Here is a 26,591-nt window from a genome sequence, read left to right as displayed (position 1 = left end):
ATATGTATATATATGTATATACACACAAATGGTTCCTGGAAAAGAACTCAGAACGCTTTGCTAGCAAAACACTGTGGTGTGCAAAACTAGAACTCAATAGAAAAAAAGCCATTTCTCTGAAGGCCACATAGCTGAGAGTCTTCAGTTTACCTCATTCTTTGTAGCAGCCCTTGATTTTAACAGTTTTTGTAATAGGTACAAACGATCCCATGCCTTTCTAGGTGCAATTTTAAGTTAAGCTAAAATTCTTTTTATGGTAATTTATTTGTATATGAGGGTAGAAGGTGAGATCATGTCATACCTTAAAGTTAAAATCCTAATTTTGGGAAACTGACACTATTTAAATTATTAGCAACTGTTGTACAGAAAGTCTCTTTTTCTACTGCATTGTTACATGAGCATTCGTACGTGTTCAAGCACAGCATTTTACCCTTGGTAAGCGTTTATCTAGTACATGTAAAATGCAGTGTTTAAAGTAATGCAAACACTATTCCACTGCAAAGATGGATTTTTTTTTTTTTCATTTTAATAATTAATTCATCTTTACCAAAAAAATGAGCAATATAATTGTTTAAATAATATATGCCTTGTTTACTAAATTTGTTACTTTAAATGTGGATTAAGGGCCACCCAAATTTGGAGTAAATATTCCTCACTAAAGGTAGTTTTATTTTTCAACACAAGGATAAGTCTTTGAATCCATAGACGTCTTAATTCACTACTCAGTCTAACCTTGCAGAAAGTACAATTCAGTGTCCCAGGAAAGCTGCCTGCACTATCAGTATTTATTTTCCAGTTATACGTGGTTTACCTGAGATTCATTATGAAAACAAAAAAAATGGTATGTTTCAAGTGCTGTTTCATTGAACTTATTAGAAGAACTGTATTACTGAATAGACATTTTTCTAAAATGTTAGTGAAAGTGTATTTTAGAATGAGGTTGTTGGTAAAATACAATCAGCAGTTTCCAGAATCATCACTTACCAGATAAGCTTAAGTGTTTGAAAATAAGACAGTTTGCACAATTCTTTTAAACCGTGTGCCATTCAGACCCCAGTGTGTCCCTGTGCTCCTCCTCCACCTCTTCCCTCTCCCCCTCCCAAGGTATTATAAAACAAAAAGGTTATTTGCTGAATTACGTATTTTTTCTTTTGGCATTTTTGAACAAACTGGTCACTGGAATGGTCTATAAGCAACTTTTCTTCCAGTCAGCTCACTCACAGGTAGAAGGGAATGTTTACGGATCACTAAATTTTTCTGAAGTGCACTAATCTGTAAATACAGCCAGGCACCTACACGGAAGTATTGGTTTAAATATAATTTGGTTCCTAATTTAAGCCTTTATAAGTCCCCAGTGATATTGGTGGAGATAAAATGCAAGGTTCAGCTGCTGGATGTGTGTCTCAATTTTTGCTGTTATCACTGCTGTATCCTAAGCTGAAGTATCCACTAAAACTTAGGTCATAAATTATGTTGAAAAAAAAGCAGCTCAAATTTTTTCAGAAATGTCACTCCTGTAAATAGTTCTAGGAGATTTTTGTAACTGGAACACAGATGGGGAGGAGAGTTTCTCAGCTGCTAAGATTTCTCACTCCCCAGCTTACTTATTTCAGTTATAGTGACATCATGTATACAGTGGATTTAGGCTTAAATTAAATGGATCATCATTTAATAAAAAAGTATAAACTCTTATCTTGGAGCATACCCAGACCGTGGCTGCCTGGCTGGAAACTTATCTGATCTGCCAGTGCTATTGCTATGAATTATGAAATGGTAGCAGAGATTTAACCAGTAGATTGTTTGATTAAATATTTGAGCATTTTAAGTCCAGAAATAGATGCAGCCACTTGGATTTAAAAAAAAACCCACCCAGTAATTGAAGAGACAGCTGTCAACAGTTGCTTTTAACAAGGTCACTAAGTACTATATAGTACAGTATTAATTTATAGCAGAAAATCATATCTTGTAAACTGTATATAAAACACTGTTTTATGGTGCAATCATTTGTCAAACTTATGTCTGTTACTTTTTTTTTAAAGTTGTGTGCATTCTTTTCATACCTAAGAGCATCACTGTAAAATCTGCTGAAGACTATTTATAGGTTTTATTTGCACAAGGTTTTGTTTTAAACTACAGGAAGTTCGTATTGAACATGCCTAAACATCTGTAGACTTTTTCAGTTCATGAAAAGCAAATGTTTTCATATGAATCTTCTCCAAAGGTAATCCCATATTTGTGTTGTGTTTACATAAACTTTTCTGATTCTGCCAGCCATTATTTTTAACTTTTTGAAGGACAGCTCGTTTCACGCGCCACTAGAGGTTCTTATTTAGTCTTTTGCTTCAGAATTCCCCCCAAAGGTTTGATGTCCCATCCTAATGTAATTTGGGCACGCTTTGTCATTTATTTGGCGAACAAAATGTAAGATCGGAAACTTAAAATACCTTCAGAAGGAAAACTAGTTAATTTGTCTGTGTAAATCTTACTGTTGAGCTCAGCTAAAATAGTCGCCTGGAAGCTGTTTGTCTCAGACCTGGGGAGGGTGTTCTTCCCTGAAGGCTCCAGTCTAACCATTTAACATCGTTTTTCGTTGTTAATCTTGCTGGCGAGTGACAGCAGTTTCCCGGAGAGGCTGTTAGTGAGCACCAACACCTCAGCCCCGGCCTCCGCTGCCGCCGGATCCGGGCCCTCCTCTCAGGCCTGTGCTTCAGAGCCGGTGTTTAACCACTTGAGAACACAACTGTAGATTACTGTTTGCCCCGACACACACACGCACACACACACACACACATACAAAAAGAAAGCTGTCCTTTAAAACCTTTGTGAAGGATGAAAATAATGAAGGAAACGGTATCTGCAAGTGGGTTGTCCTGCCTGGGCATCGCGTCGCTCCCCACCCGAGGCCTGACTGTCTGTGTCCCCCACCCCGGCCTTTACTGAAGATTGTTTTCTAATTGGTTAGAACATTTTTCAATTAATGATTTCCGAACAAATGTTAATACAAACTGTATAAAATGAACATAATTTTCTTCACTTGTATTTTTGTTATTGAGCAAGTTTATCAAAATAAATTGTCTACTAAAGTGACTGGCCCTGGCTGCCCTGAGTGGAACGGGTCGGTGAGTGCCGGAAGGTGCCGTGGCCTGAGGATGCCGAGGGGGCCTGGGCGATCCCTGTCACCCTGTCACCTCATCACCCTGTCACCCCATCACACTGGGATCAGGACGTGCCCAGGCTGGGGGGGAGGGAGAATGGGGAATGGGGGAGCCTTTTCCCTGCTGAGGTGAGTCTCTGGGGAGGGGATGGCGTGGGGTCATGGGCTGAGGGGCCTTTCCCCGTGAGGTGAGGAGGGTCTCTGGGGTCGGGACACTGTGGGGACAGGGCTGCTCGGACACCCACTGCGGAGCCGAAGGGCACAGGGAGCTGGGTGAGTAGCCCAGCGAAGCGAAAAGGAGGGTTTTATGATCGTTTTTTGCTCTGGTTTTATTGCCTAGACGGGAGGGGCAGCTCACCTACACGCCTCCGTCCCCCGTCTCACCGCCCGGCTGTCTCTCCTGCTCCCGCCATGGCTCACACTCAGCCCCGCAGCTCCGGGTTTTCCTTTGGTTAATCTTTGTCTCCCAGCAGCTGTACATACCTATAATCACGGCATAAAATCCCTTAACAAGTAACCTGCAGAATAATTCCTAAATGTTTTCTATAGATGGATAATTGCAACTTCTCTTTGCAGTTATTTTTTAGTTTGCTGTTGTCCCACATGCAATGTAATTGTCGTATAATTGCTGACAATAGTAATACCTTTTTTAATAGTGTATATTGCTGAGGATTTAACCTTTTAACTCTTAATACTTTGTCTTTTCTCTTTTTTTTAACAAGGCTAAGTCCATTCATATAATGGATGCGCACATCAGGAAAATGGCACAGTTGTTGGACAATGATCAGGTTTTGGAGACAGCTGGGTAAGGTTACTGTTACAACTTCTTGTTGGGACTCCATACATAGAGTAAGTAACTGTAGCTCATATAAACTATGTACGATGTCGCTTCAAAATATTTGGAATGTGTAAACATATGTCAAGGTATAAAGCAGCTCCTACAGAAAAAAATTGTAAAGACTTTATGACAATACAGAAATATTATGGGTAATGAAGTCATCCCATAAAACTTATTGTCTTATAGGGTGACCACGAAATCCAGTGTATGGGGTGATCATCCACTGTGGCAAGATTTTTACTATATCTGATGTAGGACCACATGATGGATTGCTCATAACACATATCAACAAGACACAGGACCTTCTGGTAGGCAAGTTTTCTTGCTAAATGGAGCAACTGGAAAAGTAACGCATACCCACTATAAATACAGAGTGGGGAACAAATAAGCTGATAGACAACCGTAGAATTGTCTAGATAGAATACCGGTGTGTATTTGCATATACACACAGAGAATTTCACTGAAGTCATGAAACTACATGTAGTTTCTCTGCAGAGATGAATCAGTCTGTGAACAAATCAGGCAAAACAATAAATGTAGATCAGCTGTTGATGCTGCATTTTACTTTAGAAAAGCAGAAAACAATATATACCCCTTCAGACTCTGGGAGGTGGGTTTTGGAGGTGCTTGATTTTTCTTCCTCTCTGGTAAATCACTGGGGTATTTCTTTTATTTCTTCTTTTACTAAACTCTCCTATTTCTTGTCTTCCTTCCTGTCTCCTCCAAACTAAGCTCTCCTTCCCCTTCCTTTAGCTCACAATCTGAGGGTATTCCGAAACCTTTTTTTCCTTTGCATTCCACATCCAAAAAGAGTATGCCAGTACCTAAAATTATGTTTTCTTGGATATGAACTGCCTACCAGCAGCCATCCTTAGGAGTTTTATTTTTGTCACATTTGAACAGCACATTTCATTTCTCATACTGCATTTAATTTTTTATTTGATCCGTAGAAAGTACAAATGAAGAAAATACAGTCTAAAAAGTCTGAAAGCAAAGGGGGACCCAATGGTGCGTCCTGCAGGGCAAGGGCAAGGCCTGGGGGTGTACGGGGAGGCAAGTGGAGGGCCGTAAGGCATGAGGCGCTGCAGCTTTGTCACCAGGCTACGTGGGAATGTCACTACATGTGTCTGTCTGTCCCTTCTACCTTGTTGGGATTGGTCCCATCACTCTGTCCTCACCCTCATTATTGAAATTCTCATGCAAGGCCTGCATTACGTTTTAGTAACCGGCTTTAATTTACTTGCCTGGCAGGATGTGCAGTGTCTGCTGGGGAAAACAAAAAGTCTGGAAGAGTCTTGGGCATTACCAGGAGGGATGTGTATGACAGGACAAGAAGCTCCAGAAACCCTTGGTGAATCCACATCCTCACTCCTGTACGCTGTCACATTCCCTGCATCTTATGAAGGTACAAAGCTGCCATCTTGTCTAAGGTGAGTCTAAATCAGCTGCAGTTTCTAACATCCCTGACACCGGAGGATCCCAGAGGGAGGGAAAGAGGAGAGACTTGTGTGCTCTTCCTAAACGGCATCTCCTGTTGCCACTGTAAGGGACAGAATAGCGGTGTAGACTTAGGATGATGGCTCCAGCCCAGTAGGACGCCTTGTATGTTCTTAGGACACGGTACAGAGAAGAATGGAATGGAAAAGTGATTAAGTTTTAATTACTTTGACAGCCTCTGTCTTGTAGACCATTCTGCTGAATCCGTTTCTAGCACAGTTAGAGCTCTTTCTCCTCTGAACCAGTAAACGCCAATCCCAGTGGTTGAAACCCTGAAATGATTGGGATTGCCATAATTAGATTGCAGACGAAAATGTATCTATCTGTAATTTTTTGAGTCTCTAAACACAGTATAGCTCAGAAATAAAGATCAAAATTTTATTTCCATGTTGGTAATAAAAATAATTCCATGACTTCTGTAAACCATTGCATAAATGCTATAGTGTAGAAAAGTTTTAACAAGTGTTAACAATTTTAAACAGTTCACTACAAGTAAATGAGTATGCATTATAAATAATATGTTTTGTATTAAGAACAATCTCATTCACAAAATCATTTCTGTCTGTACACTCAAAACATTAACGGCTTCCATAAATTAATATGAGTAAAAATTCTGTATTTATTTTGGGTCTGATGATGACCACAGTTACACAAGCATAGTGTGACAGTAATAATAGTACTACCTATATTTAATACTAGGATACTCCGAATGGCAATATAGAACAAAACAAGTATGTCCTTAATAATCTGCTATTCAAAGAAGACTAGTAAGAAGCCTATAACATGCAGCTTGGGATCTATCTGTAATTAGCGTACTTCTGGTTAAATTACAGCTCCTAACTGTAAAACCCTGAGAAATCACAATTTTAATCTATTATTCCCCAGGCTAAAATAATTGTGACAACATAATGGCATTCACATTAAAAATTATATTCTTACATAAATTAACACAGAACTTTGTCAAATACCAAACTGAATCTTGAAAATCTATTTAGTTTGCTTTTATGTATTTTGTGACTTCAGCAAATTACCACATTGTAAGTCTTGCTAAAATATAATATTAACGTATCCAGTTTCTAGACAGTGTATATAGCACAAGGACGAATACTCACAGAGGTCAGCTTTCACTTCTGACTTCTCCCAAACAGTCGTCTCTAGTCAACTGCATGTATTTTATTGTCCTCCATTGTAAAGTACTGCTGTAAAATTAGGTATTTATTTGTATTTGCAGTTGACTTGCTTTAATAAGATAGAGAAAACCTGCTTGTAATTCCTCACAAAAAGAATTCTGTGAAGAACAACTGCATTATTTTCATATGACTGCTGTGTGTGATGACGGTTCAAGTGATTACCTAAGGATTCGTCTGTAATTATAGCAAGCTGCCCAGTCCCAGAATTTCACCCCTAGGTCTGTTTCTTTGGTATGTGTTTTTCCTTCTCCACAAAAGGGTTTGTTGATAGTTTTTAAATGTGTCTGTAATTCAGCACCAAAGAAACTTACAGGGAACACCTGCAAAATTTTCAGTACTGATATTTCTATAGGACACACATTATTTTCAAAATCCATCACTGTAAAACACAAAACATACAACTTTAAAAAGCAACAGACTAAACATATTAGTTTATTTCCTAGAAAAATGCAGCACATATAAACTATGAATGTCAATGTGACAATTCACACCGCAAGTGCTGTTTACATTCCTTTTTTGTTGGTGTCGCGAGATTAGGAAAATCGCCTGTTACTACAATTAAAAAAATAGCCCTAGGACACAGGCAAGTGCGCTAAAATACACATGAAGAACTATAACCTTTGACAAGACGGCACAAAACCACGCTTCTGTATCTCACGGGTAACAAATGTCACGAAGCTGCATATGGGCAGCACCGTGTGGCCTAAGCTCGTTTCTTCTAAAATACCAAAGCAAAAATTTTCACTAAGATATTTCTAACCATTTTTGTGAGCACAACGGTCGCAGAATTCTGTTCCACACTAGATAAATATTAGTAAACGTGTCCAAAATAACTGCTTGTTTGAAAAGTACTGTAACATAATTTCAAACTCTAATTACACATTATTCTTTGATTCGCTCACTGTTAAAAAGAAAAAACAAAAAACAAACCCTTATATAGCTAAGTTTGCTTTAGTCCAAAATGCTGTTAAAGTTCCAAAAAAAAAAAAAATCAGTCTTTGTCATAGACTGCACAGATGCAAAAAAATACATTAATACCTACAGCCAAACTTGGTGATCCAAGCTCCTTTTCAAAAAAGTCCAAAGCTGGCTATATGTTTTAAATGGCAGTATCTTATTTTAGGACAGAAAAGTGTATTTGAAAGTGCGAATGCAGTCCAATTTTATACTTTTCTCAGTACAAATGTTTTAGAGAAACTGTGTTAAAGTCAACAAAATCACATTATTAAACCCAACTTTGGTCTTTAAAGTGATCTTCAGACAAAATTTTGAAACAGAAGCAAGTAGAAATGTATTTAGTATTTTATCCTAGTTCTTCCTTCCCAAAAGGTCTCCAACCTTCCTGCAGATTGACATGTCTTAGGAAAGCAGCGACAAATCTGTACATTTAGCAAAAAATCATTGCACGTTTCTGTGAGAACTAACTCAAGCCTTTGTACAGAGAACGCTAAAACCCAAAGGAAATAGTGATTTCAGTACTATTGGCTTGGGCCCTTTATTTAATGCTGACACAGTTCTAAAAGCTCTATTTTGACAACAGAACTTCACTGTCCATCTTGGGGTTTGTTTTCACGTGAGTGAGCTTTAAGTAGATGAACTCTGTGCTGCCTGAGTGAACTCACTTCTGTACTGACTACAGCAATACGGAGACACAACTCATGTAACACAGTAGTAGGTCATTTCAATTGAAGTTGTACTAGTGTCACACCTGAAGTAAACAGAAAAAGGAGTAATGCAGGCAATTATTCCAGGTAAGAAAAGTAAAAATATACAGTGTTAACATGCAGTAATTAACTTCTCCTGAATTGCATGTTCCCAACTACCAGGATGAAGTAAGGATATTACCACCTTTTAAAAGAATCACTGTGTCAAAAGTGCCGCTGCCTGATTTCATACTCAAATAATTTTGTAGCTCCTTTCAAACATGCGTTACTTCATTACCGAAAAAAATGTATTTTTAAATATTTATAAAAGCAAGAGATGTATTCTAGTTATTGTCAAATTGTTCAATACAAAATTAAGCAATAGAAATTATTTGCAAAATTCTTTTTTTATGTCTTCTGCCATTTTATAGGATATTGGGCATAGGCACTTGGTAATATTATATATATCATATCTGCTCCCGATGAGTACCACACAGGTTAGGAGATGTACAAAAACTTTAAGACTAACAAACATCCAAACTGAGGGAAATACACAAATGCACAGTTGTTTACTAAAACTGATCTGTTTCACAAAGTTGAAAACATTGAAATTTGAATATGAAAGCATATATGCCTCACTGGTTTTGTCTCTGCTGGTACATTTATAAATACTACAGTAACAGTTAACTTATAAATTGTAAAAAAACTAGGTAAGTTGTCATTTCTATTTAATCATATTGTGATTTAACAGTAAAACCATGTGAAATATCTTAAATTCACAGTACACATATAACACATCATATTATTGCGTATTAAAAAATAAACATAAGACCTAGAAAGCAGCTTGAAGCAATTTACAACATATCTTCTAACAAAACACAATAATTAAAAAGTGCTTTTATATTAATCAAGAGTTTTTCCAAACATCCAAGTAAACATAGTGTTAGACCGATTCCGAAATACTGGCTCTGGCGTTCCACACACACCGGACGTGGCCACGGAGGCCGTTTGTCCTCGAGTGTGTAGTTAACTGCAGCTACGTATCCATCTTCTGTTAATGAAAATAACAGGTATAAACACTTCATTCAGGCATTATGGTAAGATTTATACAAAGTGATTACAGTGCAAATGAACCTAAGTAGCTTGTGCACTAGGAATGTAGGTGGAAGTCAGAAAAGGCTGCGATGGGATTGGGGGGGGAATGAAAGAACCTTGAGACTACAGAACCTCAGCAAATGACTGAAGTTGATATGTAGAGGTGAACAAGCCTTATTCTCTTATCTTAAAGCAACTAAGTTTCTCACATCAAAACGGAAATCAGTCTAGCACTATTAAATGGATTAATTATGAGTGATATAATTCTTATACAAAATACAAACCCATAAAATTATTTAATTCATGAACATGATATGAGTACTATGCCTATATGTTACCACAGATTATTTTTTTTCTTGCAGCAGGGACATTCTTCTTGTGCAGCTGCACAGTGATCACAGAGTACATAGTGTTGACATGGATTCAGGATGATGCTACGATCACCTTCCTGACACACGATACACTTCTTTGACTGAAGCTGAAAAATCACCTGTAAAAAGATTATTGCACTCAGTAAAAACTATTCCAAAAATACACAGTTGCATTCTAGCAGATTTACGTCTAGCTGTTCCAAATAAACTTCTAATTTAGCAACACAAAGGACAATGTTTTTGTATGACAGTGTCGTGGTTTAACTGGCCACCCGGCAACTAGGACCACGCAGCCGTGTGTTCACTTGCTCCCTGGTAGGGAGAAGAGGGAGGAAAAAGAGAAAAAACTTGTGGGTTGAGATAAAGACAGTTTAATAGAACAGTAATGGAAGAAATTAATAATGAATAATAATAAATAATAATGGACTATACAAAATAAGTGATGCAATAATAAGTGGAGCAGTGCATGGTCGTTATTATCTCCCTTGGTGTGCTCAGAGGAGTGACACCTGATAGTCCCAGCTGTGAGAGCCCTGAGAAATGCCCTCCCTCTGGCAGCAAAAGAGCATCCTCAGTTTTGGCAGAAACTGAGTCTGGATTTGAGAGAAGGTGAAATACAGCAATTATCACCCAAAGGTGATCGAGGGATGAAAGCATCTGACATACGAGGAGAGGCTGAAAGAGCTGGGATCATTTAGCCTTGAGAAGAGATGACATCTTATTGGTGTGTATAAATACCTGATGGGAGGGAGTAAGATAGGGACAGAGTCTTCTTGGAGGTATCCAGTGAAAGAGGAGGCAAAGGGCACAAATTAAAATACAGAAAATTCCACATAGACATAAGAAAAAACTTTTCTTACTGCGAAGCTGGTCAAACACTGGAAAAGGTTTCCCACAGAGGTGGTGGACTCTCCATGCTTGGAAATACTCGAAGCACTACTGGGCAAGGCCCTGAGCAACCTGCTTGAGCTGACTCTGCTTTGCACAGGGGGTTGGACTGGATGATCTCCAGAGGACCCTTCTGATGTTAATTACTCTCTACTCCGAGTCTGTACTGGCCTCTCTGACTACACAGACTCCTAGCAGGGAGCCTCACCACCTACCTTCTAAACAAGTGAAAAGCATGTACCTGTTTTCATTTATTTAGGTAGTGCCCAAAACATTGGGTGTAAAAACTGGCTTTAAGTATTTTATTTTCAATTCCCCCAAGAATTCTTGTTAATCACTTGTAATTTGTTCTGATAGCTGATCAGAAACTTAGAAGAATCCATTAGGCTGAGAAACCTGACCCATCCTCTATTCCAGAAAGAAAGACTTAACACTTTGAAATGAAACCTGGCATAAATATGTCATTGAAGGTTACTGAGCTGCCAGTTTCAGTTAATCAAAAATAGTTATGCAGATGAAGAAACTCACCTCATCTATTGTTTCTAAATCTAAGTGCAGCCGATTTTGCAAGGAACGGAGCTTTGGCAAGGATATCTTTTCTATATCGCCATAGTTTTTCATATAGGGTAATGCAGTAGATAGACAAGCAGCTAATTGCGCCTTCAGCTTTTTCAATTTATTTTCCACTTCCTCCTTCTTCTGAAGAGCGAGTTGTTTGTCCGCGTCTGCGACGTTTGCACGTTCTTTTGCTTCTTGAGCCTCTTTCTGCCATGCATCACATGCCTGGGAGAAAGAGCGTTCCAGAACATAAAAAATATATTTTTTTTAGATTAACAACAGAAGAGCAAATTCAAAAGCCTTCAAAGATGCAGGTAATCTCTGATTTCAGACATAACAGTGCATTTACTGTCAATTTAATGCTTCTCCCTACTTATCCTACCTTCTAATTAACAACTGTTCTTGTTTTGCCTTAATGTAATTTTTAGTTATGTCACTGTTACTTGTCTGTAAACAACCAGAAGCCTTTTCAGACCTCTATAAATGGAACATATTTAAAATGTTAAATTCATAATTTAATGTCAAGAGACACTGAAAACTATAAAAAAATCTAGTACAGCTACTTAGCTACGCCTCATCAGAGAGAGCGCAACGCGAGGGGAAGGAAAGGACTACAGAAAATACACGAGGCTGGCAGTTACAGACAGCCTTGGTGTGAGGGCTGAGCTGGCAGGCTGCTGCCCAGGGGCACTACACAACCCAGCAGCTGCCGAGCCGCTGCTGCTACTGCGTGCTTATCATCTGCAAGGGCTACGGGAGGGAATGTATGTCTTTAGCTACTTAAACATCAAGATACTTGATGCTGTTCAGCCCTATCCTGAATATGTGCAAGTGTCCCGGTATAGAGAGGCAGATCAGCATTCAGAAAATGAGCTGCCCTTTAAAAAGCTCAGTTTCCTTTATGCTGCCAGCTCATTTTGAAGATGGAAAAAACATTCCTTTGACAGACTGCAATAAAACTCTGGGTCCAAGGATAAGAAGATGTGTAAGAAGGAAAAGCAGCAGGAGCTGCTTCTTTGTTAAAAATAAATAAATTAATATTACCATACATTTGCATACCTGTTTTACTTGTTGCCAAGATTCTTCCCATTGTTTTAGTTTTCTCTTGGCATCATCAAGTTCCTGTCTAACTCGAGTTAGTTCGTTCCCACTGGTGTTTGAACTTATTGAGGGAGTCGTGCCACTACTTAGTACTGGGGATGGACTAGGAGAGAAACTCCCAGTTACAAAGTCCCAAATGCTCCCTGTAACACCATTTAAACCTGTAATAAAATAAAGGTAGAAAAAATAATCTTTCTGCACACCCTGCTGCAGGATGTTTCACAGGCAGAACAAAACACATGCCACATACATACACAAAATTTATATGTTTATCTGCAAGACTCATAACATTATTTCACTGCCTTCAGAAATGTGACAGTTTGGAAAATGTTTACAGTATTTAGAACAATTCAAGAGACTTACCACATGTTTTTTTTTTTTCCTGCTGCTTTTAATAAAAGACAGAACAGTCCACAAGAGGAGAAGGAAGAGTGGGAATTCATTTATATAGAAAAAGCTTTGTTCCCAGCAGCTCATACATCATTTTAATTTTTCTTCTTTCTCTGTTTTGTATTTTCCTTTAGCAAAAGGCTGCAGCTAAAATGCATTCCTGCTGCCTGTATGCCAACTGCTGTATTTCACTCCTTTCAAACGTCTCTGCAAATATCTCCTCTTCCAAGAATTCTTTTTTTTCCCTTCACTACGAATGGAAATTCACTCCTTGAACTTTCTCCCACATACTACCTATAACTCCATTATCAGTAGTGTCATCGATTACAATAGCGAGGCTTTGCTGTCCGGATAAGTCATAAACCACAGGTAAAGCCTTGAACTGAGCATTTCTTACCTACCACCGAGTTCCCTCTTACAATAGTCAAAGTGCAGCCTTCAACTTACCCAGAGAGTTGTGCGAGGAGGCCGAGGTGCCCAACATACTATGGTCTGTCTTCAAAGGCTGAGGCTGCTGGTGGTGAGGAGCCCCAGTGGATGAAACGAAAGACTGAGACAGCGATTGTGAAAGAGAACTGAGCGGAGAGGTTGAAAGGGATGATGATGAATGTAAAGATGAGGAACGAACAAGAGAGCCTGGAATATTGACAGGTGCTGAACTTCCCAGTAGTCTTTGACCTATGTATGCGTTAGGGAAGAGAAAAAAGAAAAAAAAAAAAAATACCATTTGTTCCAAAGCAGCACACAGCTCTCTGTAAGTATTTTTCTGAAAAACGTATCAAATGTAAATTAAATCATATATTCAAATACCTTCCATTAAAAGACCTCAAAGTTTTATTTATCTCCTATTGCAAAAATATTTTTTAAATTGAACACTTGAAAGTAGTTTTCCAAGTGCCTGAAAACTGAATTTGTAGCTTTACGCAGCAGTGGCCTCATCTGCAGCTACAAAGAAAGAGAAAACACTTTTCAGATCAAGCTATTCAACTTACTCATTTTTACAGCCAACAACTAGTGCAAGTGGAGAAACTGAAACTTAAAGGATTAAGAAAAATTTGGTTTTAATTTTAATATATAAACTAGAGTTAAGCAAGTGACATACATACCCTGAAAATCATACAAGCATAACAATCAGACTTTACACACTTTTTCTTTTGTTCAGCACATGTTAAATGTCAAATGTACTTAATGCTATATGAAAACTGAGTTTGAAACAAAGTAAAAATTAATAATAATTTAGTCAAATAAATTTGAAAGCACACACACATTATCAGTTTCTTTCCAGGTCTGTATGAAGGATGAATACTTCCCAGCAGACCTTCAACTAAATTGCTCCTTCCAGGTTCATAGAAAGATTAAGTCTCTAATTTGCAAGTATTAAAGTCCTAAACGTTGCGAGCTCTTTCTCCTCAGGAATTGTCCCCACTTCTCCCTCTCAGGAACCACCTAACCATGGAAGTGCTGTCAGTCCCCACAGCACAGACTGGCTGCTGCCAGACTTCACAGCACCCAGCATGTGGGAACTAATGCCTTCCTGTGAGCGCGCATAAGTCCTTCCATCAACTCCTCTGCCCTTCAGCCCATGTCATTAAGCATGTTAAAACAAAAACAAATAACATTTACTAGACTGATCCTTTGCAAAATACAGACAGGATGACAGCGGTGCGATCCCTTTACACCACAAAGTTAAACAGCTGGAACAAAACTGAGGACTTTTTTTTCAAAGTCTTTGCTGTCTGTAACTATTCGATGAGTGAAAGTTTGGGAAGGTAAGAAAGAAGGATATTTTAAATGAGTGTAGTTTTACAAATTGGACCTCTTACTTGCTAATCCAAGGTCACTGCCTTCTTGATCTTCTAATTCTCTATCTATGGATGCGACGTTCACATCATTAAAATGCAGATCTAAAGCAGAACCTGTTAAGCAAAACATTGTATCAATGAATTATCCTTGAATTATCCATAAAACTATCATGATGGCTGTAATGAGGAAACTTTGACTATTTTTGTTAGTGCTTCCATCACAGGCCTTTCACATCTAGGTCATAATCTTAAGCACACTACAGACACGGTATTTTCGAAAAGGGAAAACTCATATATAGAGTATTGCAGCTCTTTAAGCTGGGGAGAAGTCTGGATAAATACTGATTTTACAGGTAGGCAAAGTGATTATCCCAGTCACTGTAGTCAGTGATAGTGATCACCTTTATGAAGAATGTTTAGGTTTACATTGAAAATCATTACTGAAAACTCACATAAAGCCTAAATAAGCTGAAAAGGAACGAACAAAAATAAAAGACACACTGGCTTGTGTAAAAGTTCACAGAAGGTCCAAAAGGGATCTCTTGATCCCTCTGGAATTAGACTGATTCCTCTCTCATAGCCTAATCCTAAACATTAGGCACTGTAACCTGCAGAAAATCTTTGGCAGAAGTACTAGACAGTTGTAAAAGTGCTAAAGATTAGAAATTGACTCATTTGGATCATGAATGTGAGATGAGTGCAGTGCTGTTATGTGTAGGCACTCTCTCATGTTGCCGAGGCTGTATAATGGGCTGCACAGTCTCGGAGCTCCAGGTGATACGTGAATGGAGTTACACACCTAGAAGGAGAATCACAGAATGGTTAGAGTTGGAAGGGACCTTAAAGATCATCAAGTTCCAACCCCCCCACCATGGGCAGGGACACCTCCCACTAGACCAAGTTGCTCAAAGCCCCATCCAGCCTGGCCTTAAACACTTCCAGGGATGGGGCATCCACAACTTCTCTGGGCAACCTGTTCCAGTATCTCACCACCCTCACAGTAAAGAATTTCTTTCTGGTATCTAATCTAAATTTCCCCTCTTCCAATTTAAAACCATTACCCCTTGTCCTGTCATTACATCTCCTGACAAAGAGTCCTCTCCGGCTTTCCTGTAGGCTCCCTTCAGCTATTGGAAGGCTGCTATAAGGTCTCCCCGGAGCCTTCTCTTCTCCAGGCTGAACAACCCCAGCTCTCTCAGCCTGTCTTCATAGGGGAGGTACTCCATCCCTCTGATCATCTTCATGGCCCTCCAATGGACCTATTCCAACAGGTCCATGTCCTTCCTGTGTTGAGGACTCCAGAGCTGGACACAGTATTCCAGGTGGGGGTCTCACAAATGCAGAAGAGGGGTAGAATCACCTCCTGTGACCTGCTGGCCACACTTCTTTTGATGCAGCCCAGGATGCAGCCGGCTTTCTGGGCTGCCAGTGCGCACTGCTGGCTCATGTTGAGCTTCTCATCCACGAGTACCCCCAAGTCCTTCTCCTCAGGGCTGCTCTCCAGCCATTCTCCGCCCAACCTGCATTTTTGCCTGGGATTGCCACATCCCAGGTGCAGGACCCTGCACTTGGCTTGGTTGAACTTCATGCGGTTTGCACAAGCCCACCTCTCAATCCTGTCCAGGTCCCTCTGGATGGCATCCCTTCCCTCCAGCATGTCAACCATGCCACCGAGCTTGGTGTTGTCGGCAAACTTGCTGAGGGTGCACTCTATCCCACTGTCCATGTCTCCGACAAAGATGTTGAACAGCACTGGTCCCAGTACCGACCCCAGAGGAACACCACTCATCACTGGCCGCCACTTAGACATTGAGCCGCTGACCACAACCCTTTGAGTGCGGCCATACAGCCAGTTCCTTATCCACTGAGTGGTCCATCCATCGAATCCATGAGTTTCCAATTTTGAGACCAGGATGTTGTGTGGGACAGTGTCAAATGCTTTGCATAAGTCCAGGTAGATGACATCTGTTGCTCAAGTAGGATGCACAGAAGGGTCCCCAGCAGGAAGCAGCCTAAGCTGGCCAGAACAAGCTACCAGCCAAGAGATAAACTTCACATACTATACAATGATGCTCACGACAAAGATACCCGAGTCTCAAAACTCTTTGTGAAGTGACTAGTCTTCGTCTCAAAAGCAAGACAACTTTATTAGTACGGAGTTGTGCCCAAACAATACTCCTTATCTTTCCGCAGTACAACAAAGCAGCTTGGTGTCCAACAGTCACAGGGAGGAAGCTCTCTCTGCATCATCATTTTGGCCTGAAGGGCTACACCCTAGCTTTTCCAAGTTTTCCAGTGATAACCTTCTATCGGAGAGAGGTGCCTAAGCCAGTCCTTCTATACATTACAGTAAGGAGCGGAGAGAGGGCCTCCTTTCACTTGATGACTCAAGGCTTAGAGTGGCCACAAGTGCTGTCTGAAACCCAGAATAAAAGCCCCTCTTCCACACCAGGTTTGGGATCCCCATTGCTGCACTGTGCCTCCCCTACCTGTGCCTTTACACAAGTAAGGGCCTTTCATCTCCAACACTTTCCCCTGCCCACCTTGCCTTTCACCCACCGGCTCCAGCACCACCTTCCAGAGCCTCTGGGGCTATGTGCTTCCTCGCTTGTTCTCATGCTCACCATCTTGTTACGGTCACTATCTGGCACCTGCCACTGGTGTGAGAATCATGCTTCCTTTCTCCTCTTTGCTCCTGATTATAATTTTTCATTTGTATTAGAGGGACCCAGTAATATCTTTGGACACCGCTCAACAACCAATTAGCACACATCCACCGACCAGCATGTGCTCCAATTAACACTAATAACATCATAAGCAGGAAGAGCCATAAGGAGTTTGGGACAGTCTTGAGGAAAACTATAGTTAATACACTTAATATGGGAAAAGTATTATGTGGGAGAGAACCAGACACTGCACTGGAGAGGATGCCCAAGAGAGGATGCTCGTCTGCTCTGCCTGTCATTGCTTTTCCCACCTGGCTGCTGGGACAGTTTTCTCCTTCCCTTTCTTCTCTCTCTCTTTTCTTATGTTTTTGTATTTATCTGGAAATAATTTTCACCATAATGTGCCATCAGCTATGCAACTCACTAATAAATCGTCACATGTGTGAACCTGCCTCAACATCCTTTGCAAAACCACCATACACCTGTGAGAGCAAACCTCTCATCACTATGCTGCAGGATATTCTGAGAGATCGCTCTCACTTTCACCAAGTGAAGCTGTTCCCCTTTCTTTCAAAAAATTCAAAATTCTCTCAAGCATGAAAAGAGAGGCTTTAAAATCCCATTATTAGCACCATTGTTATCTTTAAACAGGAAAACAAAATGGTTTTTTTCAACCTCTTGCAATTCCCCACATCACCCAGATATTATTAATATTTGAAGCTATTTGCAGTGTCTGGCTCAGTATGTTGCTGCGCAAGTACGACAAGCAGGAGCAGAATGCAGTGATGCTGACAGAAATCCTACTGCTCAAACAGCAGATTGAATTTAAGCCTGCACCCTTACTAAATCACTAACCTGTCTTGTTCTCCTTGTGTGAGGCCTTAACTCATTCTGCCACTTCCCCTACCACAAGAAGGACTGACACATCTCCTTACAGTTTTTAATCTAGACTTTGAAGCTCAATTTCTGATACCTTCTGTCTCTCTCAGATTCCACTTCACATGGTAGAAAGTCAGCAGAGTGCTTGGAGAGAACACAGACAGCATCTTAAGATCACAACATATATGGGAAGCAAAAGGAGAGACCAATTTTCCTTGAATGGCAAGTCTCCCAGACAGGCAACATCCCCAGGCTTGAACATCCAATGGAAAGCAGGGAAGGAACCAAAACATTCCCAGGGGAGGCCCACCCAGAACCTAACATAGACAATAGGCTGGCAGATGTCCCCTAATGTTTAAGGTCCCACCTTCTCCCTACTACCACTTGAGTCGTTTCCCTTCAGTGCTGCCCATTCCTATTTATTCCTCTCCAAATCTGTCTCCTTTGACACTTTGCTTACCTAATTTCTCTATTCTCTTCAAAAATATTTTCTTTTTTTTTTTTTTTTTTTTAATTTTTCAGGACTTCAAATACCCTGCAGCCTTTATGTTCTCAGATTATGCTTCTTTCTTTTTTTTTTTTTACCAGAACAAAACCAGACAACTCAACCAATCTCCCTTGACTCTGACAGAAGCAGACTGCAGCAATATACCTTCTTCCACTCCATCATTCCTCAGTTTTCAACATCCTGTCCAAGCCTCAATGCTAAATACTAGCTCTGTCTAATCGGTATGCTTATTCCCAGCTGCCCTGCACTCTTCTCCTCCCCAGCTCTTGGGACCTATTACTCAGGGAGCAGAGAGGGCTTGGAGCTCCCTGTGAGATCAAGATAAAGGGCCACAGAAAGGGCTACAGCCCCCACTGTCTGACAAAGCCTCCTCAGTCCCCTGCTAATTTGTCCTGCATTTCCCCTAATCCTTTACCCAAATCCATTCATCCCCTTTTCCTATAATCACCCAGTCCCTTCCCTTGCTGCAGCTCTTTTTCTATTCCTCTTTTTTTAATGATTCTTCAATCTACCATATCCTACAAGAACACTATGTATTTATTTTCTGTTCTACAATAACGTCTTAATTTTCTGCTCTATTCAGATTACGTGCAGCACTTTATTTTCAATGCCATCCTGCATATCCATGAAGCAGAACTCGGAAAAAAGAATTTATGTATCTATGAAATTCTTTTAAGGAAAAAAACCCAAGATCTACACAGTTATCATAAAGTACACTAACTTATACATACATGAGACATGTACTTTACACTTCATTTTCTGTTAACAAACATAGCATGCTGAAAACTGGTTCAGAAAATCATCTGTAGAAAAGCAGAGGCATATTCTAACTCAGAGGAATCAAAAGTCTCTTATGCTCAATAATGTAATCACACTGGGTCATGGGAAACATAGCTGCTTAAATGACTTTGCAATACTTGTTTAGCATATCATGTTTTAAAAATTATACTGAATTAGCACCTCATCTCATATACAGAAATTAGACGGTGGTTTTTATTGTTACATTAGTAACTTGTTACAGCCAACTAGCCTCTACTTATCCCAGAAGCAATGTTTATCCTGACAAAAATGTGATTTCATTCCATAGTATATCTTAAAATATTAACTGTAAGCTGATGAAATTATATTACTTGCAGAGAACAAAACCTAAAATTCTACTCATTCTAGTTCTGAAATTTAATAAGAATTTAAAATTTATTTTCTTTTCTAACACACAGATCATCAAACAAGCCTTTATAGAAAGCAAGCTAGACACTTGTGAGACTGCAGAAAAAGATCTATCATTTAATCTTCTGCATAGATTTCTTTCCTAAAAAAATTAAAAGAGCGAATGCCTAACTTACCATGCTGAAGTGCTGACTCACTGCCTGCAGTCTCCTGGTCGCTGCTACACATCGATTTAAACACAGAAAGCTTCAAGTGCCCCAGCTAATCACAGCAACTCCCTGCTCACGTGACTTACACCACAGAATGTGAAATGCAGCATCTTTCAAACCACGACATTCCCTGCCACAGCCTCCTGAATAAACCACATTCCGTGCAAAAGTGCCACAGATTTCAAGGAGTCTGTGGATAACACTAAATTAAGGGGAGCAGCTGATACACGTGATGCCAGGACTGACGTTTAGAGGGATCTCAAAAGGCTAGAGAACAGAAACCTCTTGAAGTTCCACAAAGGCAAATACAATAATGCTGCACCTGGGACAGAATAATCCCTTGCAACAGCGCAGGCTGGGGGCCGAATGATCAGAAAGCAACATTCCAGAAAAAGTACTGGGAATTCTGATGAAATTCAGAATTGAATGCTGAAATTTCTGAATTCAGCATGTTCTGTGGCAATAAAAGCTAACAGCATATTGGCCTGCATTAGCAAAAGTATAGCCAGCAGGTTGGGGGAAGTGATTATTCCTCTCTACCCAGCACCTGTGAGACCACAGCAGGAGTACCATGACCAGTTTCAAAGTTCCCAGTTTCTAAGTATTACTGAATTTTTTTTTTTTACCACTTTGCACATAAAACAGCCTCACTGGTTGGAAGCATGAGAAAGGCTCGGGGCTAATGACAGAAATTTTGGAAGTGAGTATTTTCTAGAATCTGTCTTGTGCACCCATAAACCAAGGGCTCCTCCTTTTTGTGTCCTTTCAGATCCGGCCCACATAGTGTGAACAAAAGATTTTGTCCTTGAACATACAAATAACCAGACTGGAGAATATGCAGTCAGCCAAAGAAAAATCCCCCATTTTCATGTGAACACAGCAAAATCGGTAATTGCACCTGCTACGGTAGCATTAAAAAAAAAGAAGCCAAATCTCCTCAGCCCACCAACAGAAGATGAGGAGACAGTACTTTTACTTCCAGCAACAGTGGGTTGCACTGTGCAGGTTTCACCCCTTTTTTTTTGTATCACTGGCCAATACCAATGCCAAAATTCCAGTTTAAATGTCCCATTCACTCATCCCTATGCTCACATGGGAGATTTTGTGAAAAATAATTATTTTGGGTGAAAACATTTAAATTAAATTTCAGATATTGCTTTTAATTACATACAATAAACCAGGTGTGTACCTTACTGTCTTTACCAATAAGTTCTTTTAACCTACGTTGAAATAAGAAGAACTTGAATAATGCAACAAAACATGGTACAATCAGAGATTAAGCGTTAAGACTTACCTACTACTGATTCAACTGTGTTACTGCCAGAATAGAATGGGAGAGCTTTGGCACTGATAGCAGAGACAGTTGTAGGAGAGGAACTATCTGATCCAACGCTGGAGGCCAGACTGGAAGTTATACTTGAAGCAAGTGGGTTAACTGCTGAAAAAACACTGAGATGGTTCTGTTAAAAAAAGCCCAAACAAACAACGTATGTATATACACACAAATACACTTACACAGATGTATGTACAAACATCTAAAATAAACAGAATGTATTTTTTAAAATAGTTATTTTAATGCAAACACAGAAATCCAGAAAAATTCTCTGAATCAAGAGATTAGGGTAATTTTCCTTATTTACTAGCAAATGCATTTCTCCAATGTGGCTGGCCATCATGAGGTCGGCCACAGGAAGGAATTATGCTTTCAGAAAAAAAAGTATTTAAATAATAAGGTATTGCAAATAAGCTCTACAAATGTAATTAGTTAGCTGGAGTTTGATGCTGCTTTTCAAAAGGAAAATACTTATTGAGGAAATATACCATTCATTATGCATTCATATGCAAATTGTAGTCTATATTATTTTTTTGATCCATAAATTTTCTCATTTAATCTAAATGCAATTGGTGCATAAACTGATCTTCAGTTTATGTAGCTGAGAAGCATGACTGCACTGCACACGTATCATGCTATATAATGACTTGTACCTGCGCTACTTCTTTCTAGCTGAACAGTTTTTTCATACAATTCACACATTTAAATTATAAAATGTCAGAAATGTGAACAAAATGGAACCAAGTAATATTCTAAACTGGAAAATAACTTCACAAAATCTACACGGACTTGGTTTCCAGTATATTAATTCCTTTTAGATTCACTTTAGATTATACACTCCTGTGTGGCTGCACGAATGGCAAATGTTAAACTTCTGTTCTCATTTATCTTGATCATTGTCATTAACAAAGCATCAGGGTTCTTGTTCTAGCAGTGCAAAGCTGGCAAAGTTTTAAACTCCTTTGTGTATATGGAATGACCTCTAACACCTGATGGATATACCTTCATGAGAGGTCAAAGCTATGCCCTCTTCCCTGTCAGTTTAACCATTTTTGTAGTTTTGAGCATCTGACGCTTGAACAATTGTATTGTCATCTTCCTTCTGGCCTTCCTTAAATTTTATCAAGCCATCCTCAAATCAAGTTAGTCCAAAAATTCACTGTGAAAACTCTGCCATGGACTTGCTATAATCAAAAGCGTCCTCAAAGTGCCTCATGTTCTAGTCATCCCTGTTACTCCTTGCAGCACACATCTATTGTACGTTTCCACAGAACCTAGAGCCGGCTGCCCAGGACCACATCCAGACAGCTCTCCCATAACCCTAAGGAGGGAGACTCCACAACCTTTCTGGGCAACCTGTTCCAATGCTCGGTCTCACACACACAGTAGAAAAGCATTTCCATACATTTAGACAGAACCTCCTTTGTTTCAGTTTGTGCCCACTGCCTCTTGTCCTGTCAGTGAGCACAAATTTTCCTTAGACTATGTTGTAAAGTGCCGCATAACTTTAATACCACATTAATAAATTATCAAAAAGGACAAAATATGTACAGCGTTTAGCTTTTGGCAATACCTGCTTGTTGTCTTGCTCATTTATTTTCTGCTGATTCTCAGCTGGGAAGCTTCGATGTTTTGCCTGAAAGAATTAAAATCTCTGAAATATATGAACTTAAAGAGTCATTGCATATATTAGTAGTTTATGAAGGGTCAGTGGCATCTCTGTAATGGTACCTTCAATAGGTTGACTTCATTCCCCTCTCTGCAGACCTATATGGATAATTAAATTTTAATGCTTAAAGTAAATCTACATGGAAAAGGAACAGCGGTTGCAATTGTTCCACTTATGTGCATAATAGAGCACATGCAAAATAATTCTGGTCCAAAAACTGAGTAACAATTTTAGCACTAGGCTGTGACAGAAATAACATGTCCCAAATGCTCACCAGCTGGGGAATACTTCTCCAAGAGGCTGGTGGGATAGAAGCCTGAGGGAGCCAAAAGTTTGAGTGGAAATGCCTAGATTTTCCCTTAAAGTGATCATGCTACAAATAATCAAAAAAAAAATTCAAAAATAAGGGCAGATTTTCTTTGAACACTATTTAATAATAAGGTAACTTTTGAAACAAGTGAGACATACATAAACAAAAGGGAATTTTAAGCAATTTCCCTTTGCCCGCTGTGTTCTTGCAGAGCAGGATCAAAGGATCTCTGTTCTTTTCAGGCCAGTAATTTTCAGTGACTTTCCTGAATTGCAGTGAATGCTAAAAGGTGCTGCTGCCTTAGAAGAAAATGGTTCTTTCTGCTGCCTTTGAGCAGTCCTGTTGTGCCTGTTCCTTGTTTCCTTTGGGAGATTCCTGATCTGTCCTGTACTGAGAACGCCCTAGCAGTAACAACTCCCCACCACTCTAGACACTTTTTTATCAATTGCGAAGTCCATCACTGCTTTCTTGCTAGACAGGTACAATGTGGTCACTAAAAGGCAAGCACATGACGTTCCTGACACTGAGGCACATTCTTTGTAGTAGCACATTATTCACTAATTGTCACCAAACCAGCAAAATAGATCTTCACCAATGGTTGCATCATTTCTCAATTATTGCTGCCTCCTGCCCAGAAAGCAGCCATTTGATACTGGAAGTGCCTCGTTTCTGTGACATTTGATCAATGATCACTTGATCCCTATGATGGGAGATGGAAATCTTTCCTGTCACCATGACCAGCTCTCTAACCTATAGTCTCTCTGAACACCTACATGTAAGAAAGCAATCCTGCCTGGAGAACTTTAAAGTTGTAGGTGCTGATCTTGCCAGCACCTACAAGAAGTTACCATTTCAAAACCCACCTTCCTTCCTTTCATTCTTTTTCCATCTTTTACTTCTGCACTTCTCTGTACATCTCAGGTTACAGAAATCAATTCTGCCGAGTCACAGCTTTGCAAGAAGGCTGATCAGCTTGGCTGCAGCTTATTTTTATGTGCCATTGGAGCTCATTTTTTTAAACAGTTCCTTTCTGACAATTCAGAAGCATAATCAGTATTATAATAGAGTGAGAAAAAAAAATTAACTTTAACAGGCAAATCCTGAGCTTTCAGCTTTTTTCTCGCAGGCCAACAGAGCTGTTTCACATCCCTGAAAAACAGCAGTCTTCCCTTCTCCCAACAGTCTCTAGCGTTGCCTGTTTTCTCCTCACCCCCTGACTAATGGATTATAACTCCTCATCGACTTCAATCTCAACCACTCTCACCGCTAATGCTACAGACGCCTCTCTCTTCAAGAGGCTTGTTATATTTTATCACCTATGTCTGTCTCAGCAATGCACTTGTCCAAGGAGAGAGGCAGCTGCAGGTGGGAAAAGAAACAGGCTGAAATCAATCAAAGATTGGAACTGATAAACAATATCAATTGCCAGAAATTAATGCATCTTTTCACTCTCAATTTTCAACAATAATCAAAACTGGATCCTACCAAGTCTAGTTATGATTTTTTTTCCCATTCTTATCTTGCTCTGTTCTTGGCAACACGGGCTCAAAATGACAATCACAACATTTGTGCAGGTTAGAATTCACTGCACGTCAGCTGAGCTGCAGTGACTGTTTGCAGGAGTGTTCTCGACCTGTGACAACCCTAAAGCAATTTGATGCAGTTTAGGTCACTAAATAAGAGAGTTCCAAACTCTGTGTTCTAAATCAGTGCTGATATACAAGGCAGACAACATTTTCTGCTGAATCCAATTTAACTTAAGATTACATTTGTAATTCTAAACCCATATTATTCACCTACCTGATCTTCTCGTTCAAAGCCTGGTGCTTTTGGATAGCTAGATGTTGGTGAAGAAACACCTGATGTGTTAGACTCGGAACACAAAATGCCATTTGCTAATGATCTCTGTCTACAAAGAGGTCCAAGGGGTGACAAAGAACTACTGCTACCAGAACTTGATGTTACAGTTGGACTTGAAGAACAGCAAATCTGTAGAAAACAGAAAACAGTGTCTAGTATCCTCTATGGTATTTTTTTATGTTTACAGCTATAGTCTCCCTCTGTAACACAGTCAGTTGAAATTATAAATTAATTTCAGTCTTACGTATACACAAAACTAACTTTGGTATATTTGTATATATCTTTGGTATTAGCTTAAAAAAGTAGCAGATGAAAAAAGTACCATAGAGATATTTTACATATACAGATTTCAAAAGGAGATGTGTTTGTACACACCAGAATAAAGCCTTGTTTGGTCCCTACACACAAAATGAATCACAGGTGGAGATCACTCTAGTTAATGGATATTAACTGACAATAAAGGAATACTTGCTTTCTGACAACCCTGATTTCCATTCATTCACATATTTCTTAATTTACAGTTTAATGCAAGCATTACACAACATTTCACTCTTCTGAAAGAGCTCATCTGGATCAAGCCAAGCAGTTCAAAAAGATAAAGACATGTAAAATCTTGGCAAAAAGCATCTCAATGCTTGTTTGTAAATCTTGAAAGGCTGTTTTCTGAGATTCTTAAATATTAAAATGATTATTGATTAATAAATTAATATTTTAATAAAGTAAAAGGTTTAAGCTGAAGGTAGAATCTGTAAGTAGGCCTGGACAATTTTTTTGCTAGAAATACAATTCTGAACAACCTGAAATTTATGAACTCAGGTGCCAGCATCCTATCATAATAGTTGAAGTGGAATTGCAGGCATTGCTTGTTTCCACATTTTTTAAGTAGACTGTTCAATTTTCTTAAACTAGATTTACAACTAGACTCACAAGGGCAGTATGGAAAAAGTTGTATCCTACATTTATGTCTAGAGAGCACTTGGTGATGACTCACATTTCAATCCCTTCTGTGCTCGTTTGGGAACAGAATCTGCTAGCTCTCAAGGAACTGAACTAGTCAATACAATAATGGAGTGAAATTCTGCCAAAGTTGCTTTGGTTTGTTTAAATATAAAATACACACTGAATCAGACAGACTAGACAAGAATAACTATATAGCTTACTGTTAAACTCTCAATTTAGGGTTAACTCTAAATCTTAATTTTACTCTGTGCTCCAAAGAATGTGAAAGTAAATTAAGCAAACCAGGATTTTAAGAGGAGATACCTCTCTCCCCAGAATAGTATAATCTCAAAATCTCCCTCCTGAGCAGCAGGAACTTCAGATTCAAATTCCTGTAAATCAGGTAAAGCAGACATGAACCTAGACGAGGTCTTAACCCTGGACCAAAAAAAAAATGCCCCCAACAAATATAAGCCTTACACTCTCTGAAGATTATTACCTACACATTCACTTATGCCTATCCC

The 26,591-nt window shown here is 39.4% G+C and overlaps 1 protein-coding gene across 4 annotated transcripts in view; it reads right to left on the bottom strand.

The window, feature by feature from the left end:
• Nucleotides 1–8,356: 8,356 nt before the first annotated feature.
• UNKL (unk like zinc finger) overlaps nt 8,357–26,591 on the bottom strand; it is a 47,103-nt gene continuing 28,868 nt past the window's right edge. For 2 of the 4 annotated variants that reach the window (XM_074158379.1, XM_074158380.1), the window contains exons 9-15: nt 22,863–22,925; nt 21,251–21,416; nt 14,549–14,641; nt 13,173–13,403; nt 12,294–12,496; nt 11,205–11,459; nt 8,357–9,907 (exon numbers count right to left, since the gene is read on the bottom strand). In XM_074158379.1, the coding sequence (XP_074014480.1) occupies nt 9,752–9,907; nt 11,205–11,459; nt 12,294–12,496; nt 13,173–13,403; nt 14,549–14,641; nt 21,251–21,416; nt 22,863–22,925 (1,167 nt within the window). In that variant the 3' untranslated portion in view covers nt 8,357–9,751. Of the gene's footprint in view, nt 9,908–11,204; nt 11,460–12,293; nt 12,497–13,172; nt 13,404–14,548; nt 14,642–21,250; nt 21,417–22,862; nt 22,926–25,068; nt 25,258–26,591 lie in introns of all 4 variants that reach the window. The other 2 variants (XM_074158378.1, XM_074158381.1) reach the window with 2 other exon arrangements.

The sequence above is a fragment of the Numenius arquata genome, chromosome 14 (assembly GCF_964106895.1).
Source record: "Numenius arquata chromosome 14, bNumArq3.hap1.1, whole genome shotgun sequence".
Classification (NCBI taxonomy): domain Eukaryota; kingdom Metazoa; phylum Chordata; class Aves; order Charadriiformes; family Scolopacidae; genus Numenius; species Numenius arquata.
The sequence above is the reverse complement of the archived record's forward strand: the minus strand, read 5'-3'. Positions and strand labels throughout refer to the sequence as shown.